Below are 23,368 nucleotides of genomic sequence, written 5' to 3'. Positions count from 1 at the left end.
TTCTTTTGAAATGTTCTCCACTTACTCTTTTAGCCTGATTAACACCTGCTAATCTAATCCTTTTATCATGGTGATTAAGAGGCTGGACCTTAGGTTAGCATTTTGCATTATTCCGTTTAGTTTCTTTAGAATCGCAGTATTTAACTCCTTTTTTTTTTTAAACGTTTATTTAATTTTGAGACCGAGAGAGCATGAACAGGGAGGGTCAGAGAGAGAGGGAGACACAGAATCTGAAGCAGGGTCCAGGCTCTGAGCTGTCAGCACAGAGCCCGATGCAGGGCTCGAACTCACGGACCATGAGATCCTGACCTGAGCTGAAGTCAGACGCTCAACCGACTGAGCCCCCCAGGCGCCCGCACAGTATTTAACTTCTATAGTCTTGTTTTGTCATCTGTGAAATTGGAATAATATATACCTCAGAGTTATTTGAGATTAAATGAGATAATATAAAGTGCTTAGCACAATATCTGTTTAAAAAACAAGAACTTGGACATTTTGTCTTTTCAGAAAGACTCAGGCAAGAGACTATAGATGCATCTCTCTGTTGTGCATATCTCTAACACTGTAGTAACACACTTCTTTTAAGCTTTGTGAGTGGGTCTCCTCCCAGTTAGACTTTGAACTCCTTAAAATCAAGGGCTGCCATGTTTATCTTTGTATTATGGGTACCAGGCACATAGAGATTCAATATTTCTTGACTATCCATACGAAGTTTGAAAGAGCTAATCATCTTCAAACAGTGCAGTATCATTTGCACAGGAAGCACATGTAAGTGTGTATACCCTTTGTCCAAGTGAGAATTTTTGTTTTCCCTTTCTCTGCAAGTAGTAAAGGCTTAAACTTAGTAATTACATTTATTTCCACCACACTGAGCTGTGATGCCACAAACTGAAAATCCAGGGAAGCCAGGGGAAATTGGCAGTCTTAAGGATTAGATCATTTTTCCCTATTCAGTTTGTGTTCCTGTATTTATGGAATTTGGTTTGAGGATGGTCGGTGAAAGTTCTTTATATTCATGTACAATTTGAAAATTGGATTAAAAAAATATTTCTCAAGAGATATTTTGGTGAGATAATGCTTGACAAGCTACCCAGTTGCTTTACTGTACCCCAACACTCGAAGTTTTTTGAGTGCTTACAAATGACGATAACCCTACCAGATGTTATCTGTCTTCTATAGGTAAAAAATCTGAGGCTTAGCATGTATAACTTACTCAAGGTTCCAGAGCAGGAAAGTGGAGAAACTAGAATTTAAACCTAGTTGCTCCAGTGCTCATTCTTCTTCCGTTACACCATACTGCTTTTCTAAATAAACTGAAAACAATTTTAGTTTGAATTTATAGCATTTAATAGTGCTTTTATTTAAAAAATTTATTCAAGTATACTTAACATACAGTGTTATTTTAGTTTCAGGTATAGTGCTTTTAGTTACTGGTGACTAAACATTTTAATGACTAATAGAAACCTTTATAGTAAGATATTTAGGTAATATTTAAAGAGATAATTTTTTTTAAGCTTTAATTCATGTAGTATTTCTTGAAGGTATGTATGTATATTTTATTTTCAATTTGAATCACCAGTAGAAGGATTTACTTGACATCTCAGTTTTCTTAGACTTTCACACACTTGTTTATTTCTCCCCTTGTTGCATAATCCCTATGCATTATATTTGGTCAGGAGGAAGGAAATTTGCAGATGTTTGTCTTTTAAACTTCGACTTGCTCTGAAATTTGTAATTAACCTCTAGAATGTTCTGAATTTATCCCCCATATGCCAAAGATCTGTAAATTTCTTTCCACATGAGCTGAAATTTTCAGGTGATGGAGTAAAATATTTGTGAACACAGATGTTTTCCTTAAAAGCGGTTAATGATCAGGAAAAAAAGACCTCAGTGGAAATACTTTATATTCCTTCTGTAATATGATTGGCATATAAATACTTCCTTCCTCTGTAGTTCACATTGTTCATTTTCTAAGGGAGGAAATAACTAAATTGAGAATTAAGACATAGTATTATTTATCCTATTGATTTTTTTTTTTTTTTCTCCCAGAGAAAACTAAAAATGATTTGGACTAAGGCCACTCCATTCTGTGAAACTCATTGTTTGCTTACTATTGGCAGGCCTCATTAGGGGGTAAATTTGCTTTTTCTGTGTGTTTGCCTCTAATGATTCCTGTCTCTTAGGGGAACTTGTCATTTTCCTAACCTGGCCAGTCTTAAACAATTCAGACTATTAGTTATTTTTTCTGCCCTCCAATTTTTTCCTATTATTCTTAGGTTTTCAAGTATTTAAAGCTGAGGCTATTGGTCGCTGAGATATTGCCTGGTTAGGGTTCGGCATTGTGCCCGAATTTGTTGGGCCTCTCAGGGCCAGAGTTCTCTGTGCTTTAACAAATGAGCTACAGTTCTCAAAAGATCATTGAAGCTTGTTTGTTGATCCTGTATTCTCATCCAGAGGAAGTAGATCTTTGAGAATGTCTAAGGAAGGGTAAGTGAGTTTATTATTCTTTCTCCTTCATTTTTCTCAGTGAAAAAAATGTTCTAGTCATCTGTGAATTGGAAGATTAATAAGCAGTGTTACCAGCCGGACAGAGAAGGTAGAGTGAGAGATTGAAAGAAATTTAGCTGAAAGCTTACGTTGTTAATGCTTCACATATACTCTACTATAAAGTTTTACTATTGCTATTTTGAAAGACAGCATTGAGGATGGATACTCTCCATAGGAATTTAGTGAGCTTTAAGCACGCTGTTTACTCTGTGGTAAACTGATTTTGTTTTTCTGCGGCAAGTGTTTATGAAAACTGGAAATAAATAGGGGTGTCTTTCCAAAGAATTTTATATAGACATGAGTGAAGTTTAAAAGCTCAAAGGCATTTTCAAATAATTTGTGCCTGTGGAAAATGTTGTGAAAGATTCAGTGAAAGGCGGCTTGTGATTTTGTTTCTTTCTGGGAAGTGTAGACAAAAAGTAATTTTGAATAGAATCCCCTATGCCTTTTTACTTTGCAATATAAAATAGTTCCATGTTAGGGTTTTCACTGTTTTTATATTATTGTTTCTTAAGCCTCAGAGTTTGAATTGCTACTGCTATTCTTTTTGTCACTACTATAATAGGTGACATGTAAGTTAATGATTGCATACTAATTATTTTACTCCTAACCTTCAAGCGTAACTAGACCTAGTTAATTTCAGAGACATTCTCTGGTTAAGTAGGACGCAGATCACAAAAAAAATTTTTTTAATGCAGTAAATTTTAATTTTGATTTTCTGGAAGCTCTTAATTCTTTTTCTAGTTCTTTGTTCTGTTAGAAATTTTGAATACTTTCAGGGCTCCATGTTTACAGTTTTTAAAAAATCTAATCATGTGTTGATTTTGAGCAAACTAAAATTGGCCCACTTTACTGTAATTTGAAATCTCATTAGAGAACAACCATGGGCATAATAATTCTGTATTATTTTTAGAACTCTCATGACATCACTAGATTTGAAGTTTCTTTAAATGTGAAAATTAGAAAGGACTGCCTCTTTAGGGTTAGTATGTTTTCTTTCTAGTATCAGCTATACCTGCAGTTGTTAAACAATTTTTATGATAAAGATGATCACAGATGCTGGTAATATTGGCCAGTCTTGTACACATGATTGTTTATAAAGCTGGTTTGTAGATTTAAAAACAGTATTTTTAGGGGCACCTAGGTTGCTCAGTCAGTTAAGCATCCAGCTCTTGATTTCAGCTCGGGTCATGATTTTACAGTTCGTGAGTTCAAGCCGCACAGCGAGCTCTGCACTGACAGCATGGAGCTTGCTTGGGATTCTGTCTTTTCCCTACCTGTCTCTGCCCCTCCCCCACACTCTCTCTCAAACAGATAAACATTAAAAAATCAGTTAAAAAAAGAACTACATTTCTAGGTGCAGTCAAAATTCTTAGAAAGTAATTAGTATTAATTTTCTCCCTAAAGTGTGTGTTAGAATTAGTTAGAAAGAAATCTATATAAACCAAAGGACACCATAAGGGTTGAGATAATTCTTTTAGGTTTATTTCTAGGAGCCCCTGGGGCAATTTCCATGCTGTATGAATAGGTAATGAGCAAGTTCATTTTTTTAAATTATTTTTTTAACATTTATTTTTTAAAGACAGAGTACTAGTGGGGGAAGGGCAGAGAGAGAGAGAGAGAGGGAGGGAGACACAGAATCTGAAGCAGCCTCCAGGCTCTGAGCTGTGAGCACAGAGCCCGACACAGGGCTCGAACACATGAACTGTGAGATCATGACCTGAGCCGAAGCTGGGCGCTTAACCGACTGAGCCACCCAGGCACCCCTCACTTTTTTTTTTTTTTTTTGAAGATTAGCTTTTATAGTTGCTTGCTTATTTGTTTATTTATTTATTTGTTAATTAATTAATTAAAAGTAAGCTCTACCCCCAATGTGGGGCTTGAACTCATGATGCTGAACCATACTCTGCCGACTAAGCTAGCTAGGCTCCCTGAGCAAGTTCATTTGAAATGTATGGATAATATAAATGAAATCAGAGTTTATTCTCCTTTGCTGTTTTTAGAAATAAATAGATAAATTTTGCATTTTGGTATGAAAAGAATTCTAATATTCACAGTTTGTATATGTGTAATATTTAGACATAGATATCATTTGATATCTGTGAAATACTTTCCTAATGGTAATAGGAAAAGATTGTTATTAAGTTAAATCACCAAAAATTATACTTGAGCCTTATGTAAACCTGTGATATTGGAGACACTGTGGTATTAGTGTAAGAATAGTCATATATAGATCATGAAACCTAATAGGGACTTCATAGACCCTCACATACATAGTCAATTGATTTTTAACAGTGAGGCAAAGATAGTTCAATGATTGGAATAACTGAACATTCATTCAGAAAAAAAGAGTCTTGACCTTTACCTCAAACCGTATATAAAAAATAACACAAAATGGATCTAGACCTAAATATAGAAGTAAAAAGTAAAGTGTAGGTGAAAATCTTCGTGATCTTGAATTAGCTAAAAATTTCTTGGAGAAAATACATAAAAACATGAAAATCAAAATTGTTCAATTGGGTTTCGTCAAAATTAAAAAAAAAAAAACACAAAACTCTGCTATTTAAAAGACACCATTAAGAAAATGAAAAGGCAGGGCGCCTGGGTGGCTTAATTGGTTAAGCGTCCGACTTCAACTCAGGTCATGATCTCGTGGTTTGTGAGTTTGAGCCCCGCATTGGGCTCTGTGCTGACAGCTCGGAGCCTGGAGCCTGCTTTGTATTTTGTGTCTCCTCTTCTCTCTGCCTGCCCCTCCCATGCTCATGCTCTGTCTCTCTGTCTCTCAATAATAAATAAACATTAAAATTAAAAAAAAAAACATGAAAAGGCAAGCCACAGACTGGGAGAAGATATTCTCAATACATATATATCTAATAAAGGACTTATGACCAAAATATATGAAGAATTCTCACAACACAACAATTAAGACAAACCCAGTTTAAAAATGGGCAAAAGATTTGAAAGGATGTTCCACACAGAAAAAGAAATGGCCAATAGGCACTTGAAAAGATGCTCTACAGCATTAGTCATTAGGGAAATATGAATTAAAAAAATACAATGGGATACCATTGCAGACCCACTAGAATGACTAAAATTAAAAACACTGTAGGGGCGTCTGGGTGACTCAGTCGGTTAAGTGTCCTCAGGTCATGATCTCACTGTTTGGGAGTTTGAGCCCCGCGTGGGGCTCTGTGCTGACAGCTCAGAGATTGGAGCCTGCTTCGTATTCTGTGTCTCCTTTCTCTGCCCCTCCCCTGCTCATGCTCTGTCTCTCCCTCGGTCTTAAAATAAATAACCATTTAAAAAAAAACCAAAAAACCCAAATACTGACAATATGGAGCACCTGGAACTCTTATGCCTTGCTGATGAGAATACAAAAGAGAAAAACGTTTGGGCAATGCCTTTTAAAGTTAAACATGACCAGGGTGCCTGGGTGGCTCAGTTGGTTGAGTGTCTGACTTCAACTCAGATCATGATCTCACAGTTTGTGAGTTTGAGCCCCACAAGGGGCTCACTGCTGTCAGTGCAGAGACCACTTTAAATCCTCTGTCTCCCTCTCTCTCTGCCTCCATTCATCCTTTCTCTCTCAAAAATGAATAAACATTAAATAAAAAAAAACAACCCACAACTATTATGTTAAACATACCTAGTAATTCCACTTATAGGTATTTACCCAAGAGAAATGAAAGCATATCTCCCACACAGATTTGTATGTGAGTGTTTATAGCAACATTATTTATAATAGTAAAAAACTGGGAACTGCCCAAAGTATCTAGTAACTTAATGGATAGACAAATTGTGGTATATCCATAATATGGAATATTGCTCAGGAATAGAATAACTAATTTTGATACATGTAACAACATGAATGAGTATCAGAAATGTGCTAAGAAAAAAGAGGCCAGGCACAAACTATAGCTTATTTGATTCCATTTATATGAAAACTGTAGTGACAGAAAGTATAGATCAGTGGTAGCTTGGGGCAGAAGTCGGGGTGATATTGCAAAAAGACATGAGGGAGGGGTGTCTTGCTGGCTTGTTGGTCAAGCATGCAAGTCTTGATCTTGGGGTTTTGAGTTCAAGCCCCACGTTGGGTATAGAGATTACTTTAAAAATAAAATCTTTTATTTTTTTTTTTTTTTATTTTTTTTTTTATTTTTTTATTTTTTTTTCAACGTTTTTTATTTATTTTTGGGACAGAGAAAGACAGAGCATGAACGGGGGAGGGGCAGAGACAGAGGGAGACACAGAATCGGAAACAGGCTCCAGGCTCCGAGCCATCAGCCCAGAGCCTGACGCGGGGCTCGAACTCACAGACCGCGAGATCGTGACCTGGCTGAAGTCGGACGCTTAACCGACTGCGCCACCCAGGCGCCCCAAAAATAAAATCTTTTAAAAAAGAGAGACTTGAAAGACCATTTGGGGTTGATTATGGTAGTTGTTACATAAGTGTGTATGATTGCCAGAATGCACCAAACTTTAAAATGGGTGAATTTTATGTTGAGTAAATGATACCTCAATAAAGTTGGTGGGGGATGAGACTTGAGAAGCTCCTCAACTTGCTTATTTAAAATTTTGTGAATAAAAAGGTTATTATTTATTCTTCTTTACGGGAATGTACTTGGGGGAATACAGATGATTTAGGATGTGTTATGCAGGAAAAATGCACTCTCCTAGTGTCATGATTGCTTCCTGATCCTTTAGAGTTGTTGGATCCTCTAGAGTAACTAGAGTTACTAGTGCTGCTTTCTATTAGGTAAGAGGTCAAAATGAGTTTTATCATTTGCTTTTATTGTAACTTCTAGATTTTGACCTCTCTTTTCCATTATAGCACAGTGAGTACAGTTGTTAAGTTTGCCTAATAACATTGGATAATCATACTTTCTTCTTATTTTTATTCTGCAAAATTTAACCTTTGTATTTTGCTCCATTTTATAAATTATTCTCCATACATTGGTCTTTGCTTTAAAAATTTGTGGAGAAAAAAATGAAAAAGAATTTAGAGGAAAATATGAAAAAAAGGATTGGAAAAACTTGTATTTATTTAGACTGAGGTTCTAGAACAGTAAATTTATATTCAGAAGTACTGATATTTTCTCTGGTGTCTCTCTTAATTTGTATATTCTTCATTTGCTAGTCTTCTCTTTTATTCCCCACCATCTGCTCTCATTACTTCAGTTCCTTCATTTCGGAAAGAAGGTGAAAGGAATTTTAATGTCTCTTCCTTAAAGAGAATCTCCTTAAAGTGTGCTTTGAAAGCTTTAGTGGATAGTATGACCAGTAAGTACTCTTAGTATTTTATACACATTTTTTTCACATCTAAACATCTCTGAAATTGGGCTGCATCTAGCAATATACCACCTAGAATTAAGTTGAGTTCTTCCAGATGATTTCATTTCTTTCAGTCACCTAAGGGCAATATTAACCATCCTAGCAATGTAAATGTGGACCACAAACTTACTACATGACTGTTCAAATTCCCAAAGGGAGGTTTTCCCCCCTGCCTTTAGACTGTGTCAGGGCTGAGATGTACAAATTTTCTTGTGTGTTTCTTTAGTGCTGTAGATTTATTTCTTCTTTTTCTTCATATTATGGGTATAGCTCTGTGGTATTGTAGCTTTATGAGGCTCTAACTTTTCTTGGGCATCCCTTCCACCCACCCCCACACCCTGCTTTTAGTGGCATATAATATGGGTGAGTTTTACAACTGATGGCCTCTTAATTTTAATCATCTTTAATTTTGCTCTGTGCATGCCACCACAGTCACTTATTTTCCCTGGAACATTTTTTTATTGAGTATTTGAATAAGAAAAGTGAATATTTAAAAAAACTTTTTAAAATGTTCTATTTATTTTTGAGAGAGAGAGAGAGAGAGACAGAGTACTAGCAAGGGAAGGGCAGAGGGATAGGGAGACAAAGAATCCAGAGCAGGCTCCAGGTTATGAGCTGTCAGCACAGAGCCCTATGTGGGGCTTGAACTCTTGAACTGTGAGATCATGACCTGAGCCAGAGTCGGACGCTTAACCGACTGAGCCACCCAGGCGCTCCTTGTTGTTAATACTTTTTTTTTTTTTTTTAATTTTTTTAAATGTTTATTTATTCTTGAGAGACCGAGTGTCAGCTGGGGAGGGCAGAGAGAGAGGGGGAGACACATCTGAAGCAGGCTCCAGGCCCTGAGCTGTCAGCACACAGACCGATGCGGGGCTCAAACTCATGAACTGCAAGATCATGACCTGAGCTGAAGTCGGTTGCTTAACCGACTGAGCCACCCAGGCGTCCTTGTTCATACTTTTAAATCACAGGGTGCTGTTCTTCTGGCATAAAGTGATAAATAAAATGTATCCCTCCTTAGGGTGTTCCTTAGAGAAAATATTCAGATAAATTAGTAGATTAATGGCTGAAGTTTATGAAAACAAAAACTAATATTACTTAAATGATTTTTGCTTTTTTAAAATCTAGTCCCCAGTTTTTCTGTTGTGTCTGTATAGGAGTGGTATTTGAATATCAATTTTTAGGACTCCATTTCATAAATTAGAAAGTTCTTACCTATATATATATATTATATCACCAGGCATACTTTTTATTGAAGGATAGAGACAAAGACAGGTCTTGGCATTATGTTTTTTAAATAACAGCTTTATAGAAATATAGTTCACATACCATTCAATTCACCCTTTTAAAGTGTACAATTCAGTGGTTTTAGGATAGTCAGAGTTGTGCGACCAATACCACTGTCTAATTTTAGAACACTTTTATTACCCCCAAAAGAAACCCAGTTCTCAGTTAAATATTGTCTCTATTCTTTACAGGGCCCTGTGCTAGGTTTTGGGAAGTTAGTAAATCCTGGCCACAAAGGTTATAATCTAGTGAATAAGAGAACTACCCATATATTTTATATATGTGACAAAATATACTACATGCCAAAATAATATTTGAATATTCAAACCTCTTACATGGATTACAACTTTATAGTCTCTTTCACTAAGTACAAAAGTAATCTGAGACCCAGAAACATCACTGTCAGATAGTTCTGTGGCATAGCCGGAATAGTTTCTTGAAGAAATCACTTGAGATTGTTGCATCTTGAAAAATTAGAGATAACTGAGGAGGACATTTCAGGTATAGGGAACAGCATAAACAAAGCCTCAGGGCACCTTTAGGAAATAGCAAGTAGTTCATTTTGATTATTAGAGCAAAAGCTGCATGATGTGGATCAACGTGAGATAAAAGTGATTTTGGAAAGATGGTAAAAAGCTTTGAACTCCTGGAATATACAGAAATATGTGTTAGTTTGGGTAGGTAGGGAGGAATGTCTAAAGGTTATTAATATTAAGTAGGAAAGCCAACATGGGCTTTAGGAGTTTGAGCTTTAGGACAGTGCTTCTTAAATTATCAGTGATGAGGGACCAGTTTTTTTTTTGTTTTAATTCCAATCTTGTCAAAGTATATGTTTATAAAATATAATAAAAATGAATTACTAGGAAAATGAGATGTGTAAGTTTACTTTTTTTTTTTAATGTATGTTTTTTGAGAGAGAGCGTGAGATTTCTAACCGACTGAGCCACCCAGGCACCCACCCCTACATTTTTTATTATTACATTCAACAAATGTAAAATTTTCACATTTGCTATAAAAGTTTCTAAATACTTGCGATTTCTGTATGTGTCATGTCATGGGTTAGTAACGACTATTCACAGGCCAGCATTCGTCTGTAGATTACATACCACTCTTTGGGTAACACTACTTGAAAGCAGTCAATCTGGCCATTACTGTGCAGGCAGAGCAATTCATAGGTGATTGCTAAGAGTTAATGAGTTAATAAGGACCTGGACAAATTGTTAGCAGTATGAAATGGATGATCTGGATTCCATAGACATTTGAAAATTTAAATTAAGGCACATGAGATAATATGGATTTGAGGGAGAGGAAAGAGTAAAAAGATATTAACTAGATTTTAGGCTTGAGTGGTAAAATGAGAATGCCAAAAGCAGAAATAGAAACTAATTTGGGAAGAAAGACACTAAATTAGATTTTCAGCAGAAATCCACACTGTAGCATATTTTTATTAAGTAAACATACACACATAGTCACTCACAGAGAGACGTTGTTTGGTTCATAATCTAAATTTGCACTCTCAAAAAAGCACTTGTAACTTCTTTTCTTTGATTGCAACAGACTTTGAGTATATTATTACACAAACCCATAACCAAAATATACCCAAGGTTTTGTACTTGTATCTTTAGTCTCATTTGTTGTTGCAGTAACTGTTGTTGGGCCCTTGGCCAGGAAATTGTGACTCGTAGGTGGGGGGAGGAGCTAGGGATAAAGTTCACCATAGCCAAAGAAACTCTATTCCAAATGGATTTGTGCGGGGCAACAGTGATATCCAATGACAAGTTAAATTAGACACAGAAGAGTTTTCTCCAACACTGTCTCAGAAGATACGTGTTGTTAGAGGGACTTGATTCAGACCAAAACAGTCTTTTTGAAGTTAGGTTCAAGTTACACAAAAATAAATTGTACTAGGGACTTGAAGAAGAATTTTGTTATGTGACTTCAAGAACTAATTGACTCATAGTTTCACACATTGCAGAACGGCAACCAGTGACAGATGAGGTAATGCTGCTTTGAATTATGGGTTAAATCTCAAAACCACTAAGAGTTTGCTATTTACAAAATTCCAAATTTAGTAAATTGCATGTTCACGTTCCTTAACCATGAGGATATTAGATCTCTGTTCTTAAAACAATTAGTCTTATTTCTTATGGTTAATATCTATATTTACTTGGATAGAATTTCTTTAAGTTTTATGCCTTATTGTAGTGGAATATGATGATAAAAGCTGTTATTTGTGTTTCTGTTGAAATCTGTGCCTGGTTTTATAGTGCTCCTATGTGTTCTTTCCTAAAGGTCATTTCTCTTGTTAATGCTCAAATCTGTATCTTGCAAATGCCTTACTATGTAGGAATTTCTGCCTCATAATTGCATTGTAAGGTTGGATGCTTAGGTCAGTCACACTTTCTAGAATGGAGAGTTTGTGTTTTATTTAAAGCAAGCTTTGGAAAGTTAATTTCACAACTGTATTCACATTCTTGAAGTGGAGCTCTACAGTGGAGTGTGTTCCACTGGTTAATAATTTAGAAAAGTGACACAAGTAAATTGACATTGGCAAAGATAGAGTCAAGGTCCTGGGACCAATAGAAATTTTTGAGTTCTCTAAGCAGGTATTATCTTTTTGTTATAAATATATGGTGGGACAGTGACCCAGTCTTTTAACTGATACAATACCTAATACTTTGTTTGGTTATAGTAATAAAGAATAGTGATTAGTTTGAGGCCAAGAGATTGTTTCTCTTGAAGACTGTATCCTGGAGACATGATATTTCTGGCTGTAGGCTGCCTCTCTTCTGAAGTCAGTGCATACTTTGAGCATTTGGTTGTTTATGATCTTTGTAAATCTTAGCATATATATTATTATAGTTTTCTTTGATCCACCTGTTCCCTTTTGTCATTATAACTTTACTTAATACACTTTAGATATTTGCACATGAATTAGATTTAATTCCCTATTGCCTTTTCCTCCCATGTTTTTATAGCATAAGTTAGGGAAAGAAGAGATGAAAATCTATGTGAAGTTTTTCTTTTGTTTCATAATAGAAATGAGAAGGGGAGACAGAAGTGATGGTTTCTTTCTTAAATTCAGGAATTGTTTCTGTGAATGAGGTTACTTATTTTGAATGAAAAAGGAAAGATAAAAGGGGTATTTGGTGGAAGATCTTCATAGGACATCTTATTTCCTAAGATTAGGCATCTAAAAAGTCTTTTCTCACTCAGGCTACTCCCTCAAGAACAGCTTTGGGAATATGTCACATAGTGGTACCAGCCTTGTACCAGGCTTTCAACAAATGTGCTGATTGAATAAAGTGACAAGTTAATCAAAGAGGAAAGAGTGCAATTTGATGGATATTTAGCAGTGATTATTTTGGCAAAACAATAGATTTTAATATTCCCAATATATGTGATTCCAAGAGTTTGTATGGATAATCCTTAAGGGGCATTATGATCTTCGTATCCTTAAAAAAATGTGATGAGGAGTACAGGCTTAATTTTTCTTCTGACCAAGAAAGAAACTGTGGTAAGCTATTTTGCTGGGTCTGTTGGTAGTTTCTTTCTACGTTTAGCACTGATGGAACGATATTAGCAAAGTCTGGGTTTTTCCCTGTGATTTTAGCTGTCTGAAACCGGCTCACATCATTCTTCTATCAGAAACAAAGCTGTTTCTTTTATTATGTGTCCCAACGTATATCCCTCCTGGGTTGTATCACAAGGAAGAATAATCTTCCCAGTCCGTTCCTGCCTGAATTCCCATAGAATATTTTAGGCATGTCAGCTGTTTGGGCTCTGATCAAGGATTTGATGCAGTTGGCCTCTGGCCTGAACGGAGAGTGTGTTTGAAAAGCTTAAGCTTCAGTGGCAACATTTGGTTTCCAGAGTTAGAATCATTACTTTGTGTCTTCTCCCTCTTGTGCTGCCTTCAGAAGGATTTATGTAACTGGGAAAAGGTGATGATAAAGTAGATGCTTTTATTAGTAAAAGCAGGGTGACATTTGATGAAGTGGTGGAAGGGTCTTGGTGATATATTTGTGGTTATGGGGGTGTTTAAAAAATTTGGATGGGGGGCGCCTGGGTGGCTCGGTCGGTTAAGCGTCCGACTAAGGCTCAGGTCATGATCTCACGGTCCGTGGGTTCGAGCCCCGCGTCGGGCTCTGTGCTGACAGCTCAGAGCCTGGAGCCTGTTTCAGATTCTGTGTCTCCCTCTCTCTGTGACCCTCCCCCGTTCATGCTCTGTCTCTCTCTGTCTCAAAAATAAACGTTAAAAAAAAAAATTAAAAAAAAAATTTGGATGGGTGTCATTTATCTTGTAGTTCCTTGTATCTTTCAGCTACCCACTAGTCGTCTGTCCCCCTCCTATCCATAAGAAAGGACCTATATTAAGGCAACTTAAAATAGGAAGCCAGAGCACCAAACAGGTCTAATTAAGGGAAAAGAAGCCCCAAGAAAAGGGAAAAGGAAAATACGTATCTGCAGAGGAAGCCAAAAATGCAAAGGACTAGTTTTAGATATACATCATGTGCAAAGAACATTTTTACAATAATTTAGGGTAAGAGATGAATTATTAATAGGCCTGATAGGTACTTTTTATATAAAACATGGTTCACCATTGGTCAGTGGCAAAACTAATATACAGCACTCAGTATTACCTAGATTCTAAACAATGACTTTCATATACAACTCATCTGTACTTAGTAGATAAAGTAGTTAAAGCATAATTGATGTACATAATCCCATTAGAGAAATAGAGTGTTAATCTACAGTGTTACAGAGATAAGGAGCTAAATACCAATACTGGCATTAATTCTCAGGATTTAGTTCTCAGGAACTAAGGGTTTTATAGAGCTGCATTTAGAATTCATATATACGTTCTGAGATGAGAGGAAAAGTTCTCTGTTAAAATTTAAAATAGTAATATATGAGTTGCTGAAGAGTAGAAAAAAAATCATGGGGTACATGGGTGGCTCAGTTTGTTAAGTGTATGACTCTTGGTTTCGGCTCAGGTCATGATCTCACAGTTTCGTGGGTTTGAGCCCTGCATCGGGCTCTGTGCTGGCAGTATGGAGTCTGCTTGGGATTCTCTCTCTCTCCCTCTCTTTCTGTCCCTCTCCCACTCACGCTGCCTCTGTCTCTCTCAAAATAAATAAACTTAAAAATTTTTTTTAATTCAAAATATCACTGCCTAAAATTGGTTCCCAAACTCTTCAGTATCCCATCAGTTAAAATGCAGAACATTCATCCCTTCCTGTACTCTTGTCCTTACGTATATATAGTAGAAAACATACGTAAATTCAACATTTTTAAGTGATGAAGTATCAGTAGAAGATCTAGTATCTTCTTTTTGTGCCCAGTGGAGTCTTTTGTATCCCCTGGTACAGTCTCTCCTCTTGGGAGATTATTGACCTTTACGTCATTAATAGGGGAGCCCAGACCAGGCATCTTTATTTTTATCAATTTTTCTAGGTGATTTGTAGCATTCTTATTTCTCACAGTTACTTATAAAATGAAGGCAAAGAAAAGGTTTGATAATAAGAGGCTATCAAGCTGGGGATCAGATGGAAAGGATTTTTTTATTTTCAGAAATGATTAGAACTTACCCCAGAATATCATCATGGTGATTGATGATTTACCATGCTATTACAGTTTTTTCCCTGTGTCTTCAAAAATGATTTCTGAAATTTGAAACTGATTATTTCATTTCCTCAAAATCTGTAATTTGTCCTTGTCTGCCCAATAAAGTCCATACTTTAACGTGGCATACAGAATCTTCGTGATTTTGATTCCTAACCTTTTAGCTTTTTTTTTTTTTTTTTTTAATATTTATTTAGTTATTTTGAGGTAGAGAGCAAGAGCGGGGGAAGGGCAAAGGGAGAGGGAGAATCCCAAGCTGGTTCCACAGGGTCAGCCTAGAGCCCAATGCGTGGCTCAGTCTCATCAACCACGAGATCTTGACCTGAGCCTAAATCAAGAATCTGATGCTTAACCTGCTGATCCACCTAGGTACCTCTAGTTTCATAGCTTTTATTGCCCTTTCCCTCCTACCCCTGACCTTCTGGAAAACCTCCTTTTGCAAAAACAAATGGAAAAGCAAAACCAAAGCAAACTCCCTCAACTCCAGCCACTGTAAATGTTTTTATAGTTCACTATAAACCTTGTCCTGGCCTGATTAATCTGCCTGGATTGCCTTTCTTGCTTTGTCCAAATGGAAAACTTCTACTGATTGCTTAAGATTCAGCTCAGACGTCTCCTCTGGTCCCCAAAGAACTGGTGCTGTCTCTCCTCTGTCTTATTGTATAGCAATTATTGAATTGCTAAAATTATTTGTGTATAAGTCTTTCTCCTGCTAGGCTGAATTTCCTCAAGGATAGAGATTGCAAATTAAAATAGAGGTTCCATGAGGGCAGGTACTCTTTTGTTCACTGTGTATCATGTACCTTGTTGGGGATAAAGTAGGCATTCAATATTGGAATGAATCTATATATATTTATATCTTTAGTATCTGGCACATGGTAGGCTTTAAATGAGCCTCTGCTTATTAAATAAATTACAAATGAATGAGTGAATGTATTATAAAATCTCAGGCATAAACTTATCTTGGTGGGTCAGTCTTAGAAAAGGAGAAATCTTCTCTGAAATCTTCACGTGGCATTGTTAACACCAAGACACAATAAGAAAATACATGTTTTTCCATATACTACCTGATTTCACTTATGGTATAAGAAAGACTTGAATAATTTTTTTTATGAATCTAAGTATTGGTGTTTAAGTGAAGAAAAAATCTAGAAAGATAGCCAAATAATTTCATTAAATTATGAATTTTTTTTGGTTTGTCTCAGTATTAATTGAGATATTATTTTTTGTTCCTTGTTTTAGGGTGTTTGTGAACCGAAGTTTAGCCATGGAAAAAATAAAGTGTTTTGGTTTTGATATGGATTACACACTTGCTGGTGAGTAGCACTTTTTGATTGCTTAAGAACTTCTGGTTTAGACATAACACAGTGGGTCTACAGCAGGCAATTAATAAACACTCCTTGATTTAATCATATATTTAGCTACCAGAAGCTCTTGTTATCAAAGCTCTTTCCATTGATATTTATGACTATTGAAATTACCAGTTATCCTTGAGATTTAGATGGTAAAGATAAGTAGAGCTAAATTACTTTAGATACCCTGGTAAGAAATAATGCAGTGACATTATACATTAATGTGTATATTAGGGCACTTTTGGCTTTTACTTTATTGAACTATTCTTCACGGATGGAATTTTGTATCTTTTGCTCTACCTAAGGAAAACTTTTATCAGCTAAAATGTTTAATGTTATTCTTAAGACAAATGGATTGCAAATATGCTATGTAAAGACTTTTTTAAAAATTAGAGCTGTTCGCTTTGTTCATTATCAGATAGACTTTAAACACAGCACTGTGCTGTTTCTCCCTTCCTGTCTCTGATATATATTTAAAATAATCAACGTATTAGTCATTAGTTGCAAGATCTTTTCAGAACTTAGGATGTTTTTATTGAAATATTTGCATCTGGTGAAAATGTCATTTAATTTAAGAAGTAGTAGGGGTGGAGGACTGAGTTGAGTGCATATTCATATATGTATGTGCATGCATGTGTGTACTGCCATGACACCTGGAAGAGAATCTTTCAGAAATTTTCTCTAAAAAATACTGTCTTTATGCAAAAATCTTAAAATATATAAATTCACTTATCTTCAGAAACCTTTCATATAACAGTATTAGAAAACTGAGTTCCATCTCATATCTCAATTTGATGTTCAGTTTGGGCTAGTAAATGAATAATAATAAATACATGTTATAATAATATAATAATGCAAAAATGAACACATGCAGTTTATAGGTAATTGACACATAGATGTGGCCATGACATCTACCAGACAACTTATATATTAAAAATATACACTGACTTGGCTTGAATTTTCCTTTCTTTCCTTTATACTCTTTGTTATTTATTTGATTTTCTATTGCCTTACAGTTGTTTTTACAGCATTTTAATTCTTTTATATTTTTTAATTAGACACAGACATTTTTAGGAGCACTTGTCAGAAAGCAGGTGGAAATACTGTACTTTCTCAGGGTAGATCTTTCTGTCCAAATTGGGAGAAAATCCTACAATTTCTCCCCTTTCTAGAATTTTACCTTTCAAGGGAAAGGAATGGCGAGATATTACCTAAAACAGAGATAGAAGTTAATGGGATCAAAAGTGACAGATTTTTTCCCCCCTTGGTTATTAAGACAGTCTCAATGTATTGAAATAGTTTTGATTTCAATTTGATTTATTGAAAACCTGTAGGTTCCAGACACGTTTTGTTACTGAGCTTTGAGATAATATAGTTATTCCCACAGAATATTGAAAAAACAAATTTTCTTGTTTAATGAAGAAGTTACTGAATCTTAGTCTCTAAACTTTAAAGATACCTTATAATTTCTTCTTTTTATTTGCTTTTTTGTTTTTTTTTGTAATCCGACTTCATATTTTAATGCTTACTCTTACTGTAGACACTAATATATTTATATATAAAGATAATATGAATTATTAACAATTATTAAGTGCTTATTATGTGCCGAGCCCTATTCTAAATGTTCTATATAGATTATCTCATTTAATACATGGATTATCTCATTCACATAATTTACTTAATATTACAAAAACCCTACGAGGCAGATACTGCTATTGTCTTCATTTTATAGATGATAAGACATTAAGGACTTTGTCCAAGGAAGTTTAGCTGTGATATACCTGAACTGAGATTCAAACCTAAGCATACATTTATATGTGTGAGTGCGTATACACACACACCTGTTTATGTATATGATAAGTTTAAATTAATCATTTTGAATAATGACAATTTATAGTGAGGTATAATTTCAAAGTGCTAAGCTCCTCACCTTAAACAAACAAACCAGGAATTAAGCCCTCAAAAGGACTACTTTAAGTAGTCCCCCTTGAGAGACTGTACATCATTTCAGTAGTTCAATGTTGGATGAAAAACATTGTTAGTCTTATGGTGCTGCCTTCATAAAGCACATAGGGAAACAAGTTTATTGGCTTTATACTGTCACCTGTTTTCCAGAATGGTATACATTAAATTTATCTGAGAATAACTTGTTATTTAAAAAACCTCACACCCTTGAAGTGCTAAGGACTTTTCACCAGAACAACGTGCCATGAAGTATGGAGACAAGATTAAAAGAAGTGTTTTTTGAAAGCTTTGAGTATTTTGGGATAAACATCATTGGAATAAGTGTAATAGCCTCACAGGATAAGTTCTTGGAAAAGATCTGTATTCTTTCTGAAACCTCATCTGAGACATTGTCTTCTCTGTAGTCCTGACACCTTAGTACATCATTTCCTAAGAGCAATTTATATATCATTTGCAGCTCTTGTTTGCTTGCCTGTCTCCCCATTGGCTTGTGAGTTCTTCAAGGGCAAGGGCTTTCTTTCACGTTTATATCCGATGTGTTGCCAAACTTGGCATGTAGTAGGTGCCCAGTAAAAATATATATTGAATGAACAATTTGGGTACGTAGGTTTTAATATGTCAGTTTAAGAATCACTGTACTTTATTAAATTAAAAACTTAAATAAATTAAAAAACTTTAAAAAAAAAAGACCTAAATTTGAGATCTGAAACCATAAAAATCCTAGAAGAGAGCACAGGCAGTAATTTCTCTGACATTGGCCTTAGCAACATTTTTCTAGATAGGTCCCCCGAGGCAAGGGAAACAAAAGGAAAAATACACTATGAGGATTACGTCAAAATAAAAAGCTTCTGCACAGCGAAGAAAACAGTCAACAAAACTAAAAGGCACCTACTAGATGGGAGAAGATATTTCCAAATGACATCTGATAAAGGGTTAGCATCCAAAATATATAAAGAACTTATAAAACCCAACATCTAAAACACAAATAATCTACACTTGATTTTAACCAAAAGGCCGAGAAGCGATAAAAACACAAATAATCTAATTTAAAATGGGCAGAAGACATGAACAACCATTTCTCCAAAGGCATACAGGTAACCAACAGACCCATGAAAAGATGCTTAACATACTCATCACCAAGGATATGGAAATCAAAACTACAGTGACATATTACCTCACACCTGTCAAAATGGCTAAAACAAAAAACACGGAAACAACAGGTGTTGGCGAGGATGTGGAGGAAAAGGATCCCCCCTGTGCATTGGTGTAATGCAAACCTGTGCAGCCAATGTGGAAAATAGTATGAAGGTTCCTCAAACTTAAAATCCAGGAATTACACTACTAGATATTTACCCAAAGAATACAAAAACACTAATTCAAAGGATACATGCACCTCTATGTTTATAGCAGCATTATTTATAATAGCCAAATTATGAAAAGCAGCCCAAGTGTCCATCGACTGATGAATGGAAAAAGAAGATGTGGTATGTGTATATGTGTGTGTGTATACACACACACACACACACACACACACATACACACAATGGAATATTATTCAGTCATCATAAAGAATGAAATATTGCCATTTGCAATGACATGGATGGAGCTAGAGCATATAATGCTAAGTGAAATAAGTCAGAGAAAGACAAATACCATAGGATTTCACTCATGTGGAATTTAAGAAACAAATGAGCAAAGGAAAAACAAACAAACCAAGAAACAGACTTTTACCTTTAGAGAACAAACTGATGGTTGCCAGAGGAGAGGAGGATAAAGGAAGGGACGGGTAAAATAGGGGATGGAGATTAGGGACTGCACTTGTTATGAGCACTGGGTGATTGAAATAAAAACTTAAAATTAATTAATTAAAAACTAAAAAAAAAAATCACAGTATTTGTTTACCCAGTATAAAAATATGCACTATTCAAGTGGAATACTTTTTTTTCTTTTTCAAAGATTTTATTACAGGGCAAAATCCAAACTCCAGGTTCAGCTGCCCAGGAGAGGAGACGCTGTTATGTTGTGGGTGCCAGCTGCAGCACAGCAGGCAGCTCTGGCTTCCCACCCTTCTGTTCCGAGATGGGGGTGGCGGGATGGATCTCATCTTTGGGTTCCACAGTGCTCACATGATCTGACAGGGGCTTCTTAGGGCCATTCTTACCACTTGGGTCCCAGGGAAGCATGATCTTCACTTTGATGCCCAGCACACCTTGTCTGAGCAGCACAGGGCACACAGCAGTGTCAAGGTAGTAGTTAACAGGGTCCCCACTTTGAATCATCAGGCCATCCACAAACTTCATGGATTAGCCCACTGTCCTTGGAGCTTCCCAGACACCATGACCTCACAGCCTTTGGTTCCACTCACCATGATGAATCGCAGCACACCATAGCAGTCCCTCCACACAAGGAGGCCTCCTAGGAGTTTGTAATACAGAGACTGCCTGGGCAATAGCACATAGACCTCTTGTGGCCACTTTTTCAGCATAATGCTCTACATTGCCCTCAGGGAAACCAAATCTTTTCTGAACCACAGCAGCAGATTCTCGGATCCGCCAGCCCTTCTCACCCAGAACATTCTGTGTCCTGGTGGCCAGGATAATGATTTTTTGTCCTGGTTGATGTAACTTGGACCTCAACCCCAGAGTAGCCATCTTCAGCCAGCTCCCAAGTGAGAAATTCATTCAGTTCAGCTTTGAAGATGCCATCAGCAATAGACTACTACTACTACTACTACTACTACTACTACTACTACTACTTCTTCTTCTTCTTCTTCTTCTTCTTCTTCTTCTTCTTCTTCTTCTTCTTCTTTCTTCTTCTTCTTCTTCTTCTTCTTCTTCTTCTTCTTCTTGGAAATTTGCACCATCTTGCTGCTGCGCACTGCTGAAAGGAAAGACCAAGTGGAATACTTTTAAATATGAACTTATGTTTTTAATTTTAAAATAATAGTAAGTTACATATGATAAAACACATGCATTTTAGGTATATAGATTTAGTTCGACAAAATGTATACATGTGTAACTACTACCACAATTAGGATAAAGGATATTTCCATCACTCCAAAAAGTTCCCTCATTGCCTCTTTGAAGTCAGTTCTCCCTTCTACCCTGCCATTTGCCTCAGGGCTTTTCATCGTTGTAGATTAATTTTGCCCTTTTCAGAATTTCATATAAATGGAGTCATACAGTATATACTCTTGTGTCTGGCCTCTTTTGCTCAACATAATGTTTTTGTGATGCATTGATGATGTTTTTTGTCTGTCAGTAAGCAGTTCATTCTTCCTTTTTTCTTACCCTCAACATTTTAAAACTTTATTTTGAAATAATTTTAGACTTATGAAAGAGCTGCAAAAATAATAGTTGGCTTCTATTCTCTTCTTGTAAAAAAGATTTTCTAAAGTTTATTTATTTTTGAGAGAGAGACCGAGAGAGAGAGAGCGCAAGCGCAAGCAGGAGAGGGCCAGAGAGAGAGAAGGAGACACAGAAACCGAACGAAGCTGGCTCCAGGCTCTGAGCGGTCAGCACAGAGCCTGATGTGAGTCTCGAAGCCATGAACTGTGAGATCATGACCTGAGCCAAAGTTAGATGCTCAACCAACTGAGACACCCAGGCACCCCTTCTCTTTTTTTTTTGTTAATGTTTTGTTTTGTTTTGTTTTGTTTTGAGAGAGCAAGCGAGCAGGGAGGGGCAGAGAGAGAGGGAGACAGAGAATCCAAAGCAGGCAGGCTCTTCACTGCCACCACAAAGCCCAACATCAGGCTCAAACCCATGAACTGTGAGATCATGATGTAGGCTGAAGTTGGATGTTTAACTGACTGAGCCACCCAGATGCCCCAGCCTCTATTCTCTTCTGATGGTGACCTCTTATTTAATATAGTTGACCACAGTACAATTATAAGAACTAAGAAATTAACATCAGTACAATACTACTAATTGAAATATAGCCTTTATTCAGTTTTTGCAAAATTTCCCACTAATATTCTTTAACCCAGTCTAAGATCCCACATTGCATTTGGTTCTCATTTTTCCTTAGTGTCTTCTGTGACAGTCCCGTCTTTCATTACTGTGACACTTTTGGTTAGATACTTTTGTAGAATCTTCTACAATTTGGGTTTGTCTGATGTTTTTTCACATGATGAAGTATTATGCACATTTGTGAAGAATACTACAGAAATGGTGTATTCTTTTCAGACCATAATACCAGTAAGTCTTATTACTAGTGATTTTAACCCGTCAACATTATAAAATTATCCTGTTTCTCTTTAAACTTTACTTTTTTTGGAGGAGGAAGCCAAGTAGTAGTCCATTGCATGTGCATAGGTTTTCCCTGCTATCTGAAGTAGAGTGTTCTCTGAAACTATTTGTAAGCTGAAATGTCGTAAAGCGAAGAAACAGTTACCCTTAATTTATATGGAAGAAAATTGGGGGCATTTCCAGATCCTCAAAATAACTGTTCTTAGGCTTTTCTGATACTGTAAAACACATGTTGCTAATGAATACACAAAATAAATTGAGCTAAAGCACAGTAGCTTACAGACACAATTGAAAGTCATGGTGGCTTGATGCTAAGATATTAAGTCACAGGGAAGGAGTGTCACGGAGCCACTCTTGGTGCTTGTGGTATGAACTGCCTCTACAAGGGCTGGCTGCAAAACAAATGCTGAATGCCAGTTTTGCTTTTCGCTTTTTTCATAAAAGCAAAAATCCTCTTCAGATTTATTTCAGTTAGCAAAAACAGGTACAAATATAGGTCCTTTGTCAAGGTTAAGTGGCATAACTTGAACTTTCAAAAAGTAGGGGATACCTGTATACAATTTGTTTATTCATTTATCTGTTGATGGACTTTTGAGTCGTTTCATTTTGGGCTACTGTGAATAAAACTGCTACGAACAGTAGTATACTACAAGTCTTTTTGTGGGTGTATATTCTTATTTCCTCTGGGTAAATACCTAGGAGTACAATTGCCAGATTATATGTTTACCTTATAGGAAACAAACAAATGGTTTTTCAAAGTAGTCATGCCATTTTAAAGTCTCACCCGGGAAACATGAGAATTCTGCTTGCTCCAAGTTTGTTTTTTTTTTTTCTTTTTTTTTCCAACGTTTTTTTTTTATTTATTTTTGGGACAGAGAGAGACAGAGCATGAACGGGGGAGGGGCAGAGAGAGGGACACACAGAATCGGAAACAGGCTCCAGGCTCCGAGCCATCAGCCCAGAGCCTGACGCGGGGCTCGAACTCACGGACCAGCGAGATCGTGACCTGGC

The 23,368-nt window shown here is 36.3% G+C and overlaps 1 protein-coding gene and 1 pseudogene across 5 annotated transcripts in view; one reads left to right on the top strand and one right to left on the bottom strand.

Annotated features, from left to right (window-relative positions):
* Positions 1-23,368, top strand: part of NT5C2 (5'-nucleotidase, cytosolic II) — a 101,431-nt gene that overhangs the window by 37,303 nt on the left and 40,760 nt on the right. For 4 of the 5 annotated variants that reach the window (XM_058697642.1, XM_058697643.1, XM_058697644.1 and 1 more), the window contains one exon: positions 16,033-16,106. In XM_058697642.1, the coding sequence (XP_058553625.1) occupies positions 16,033-16,106 (74 nt within the window). Of the gene's footprint in view, positions 1-10,976; positions 11,164-16,032; positions 16,107-23,368 lie in introns of those variants that run through there. The other variant, XM_058697645.1, reaches the window with a different exon arrangement.
* Positions 20,123-20,819, bottom strand: LOC131493651 (small ribosomal subunit protein uS3-like; annotated as a pseudogene).

The sequence above is a fragment of the Neofelis nebulosa genome, chromosome 13 (assembly GCF_028018385.1).
Source record: "Neofelis nebulosa isolate mNeoNeb1 chromosome 13, mNeoNeb1.pri, whole genome shotgun sequence".
Classification (NCBI taxonomy): domain Eukaryota; kingdom Metazoa; phylum Chordata; class Mammalia; order Carnivora; family Felidae; genus Neofelis; species Neofelis nebulosa.
The sequence above is the reverse complement of the archived record's forward strand: the minus strand, read 5'-3'. Positions and strand labels throughout refer to the sequence as shown.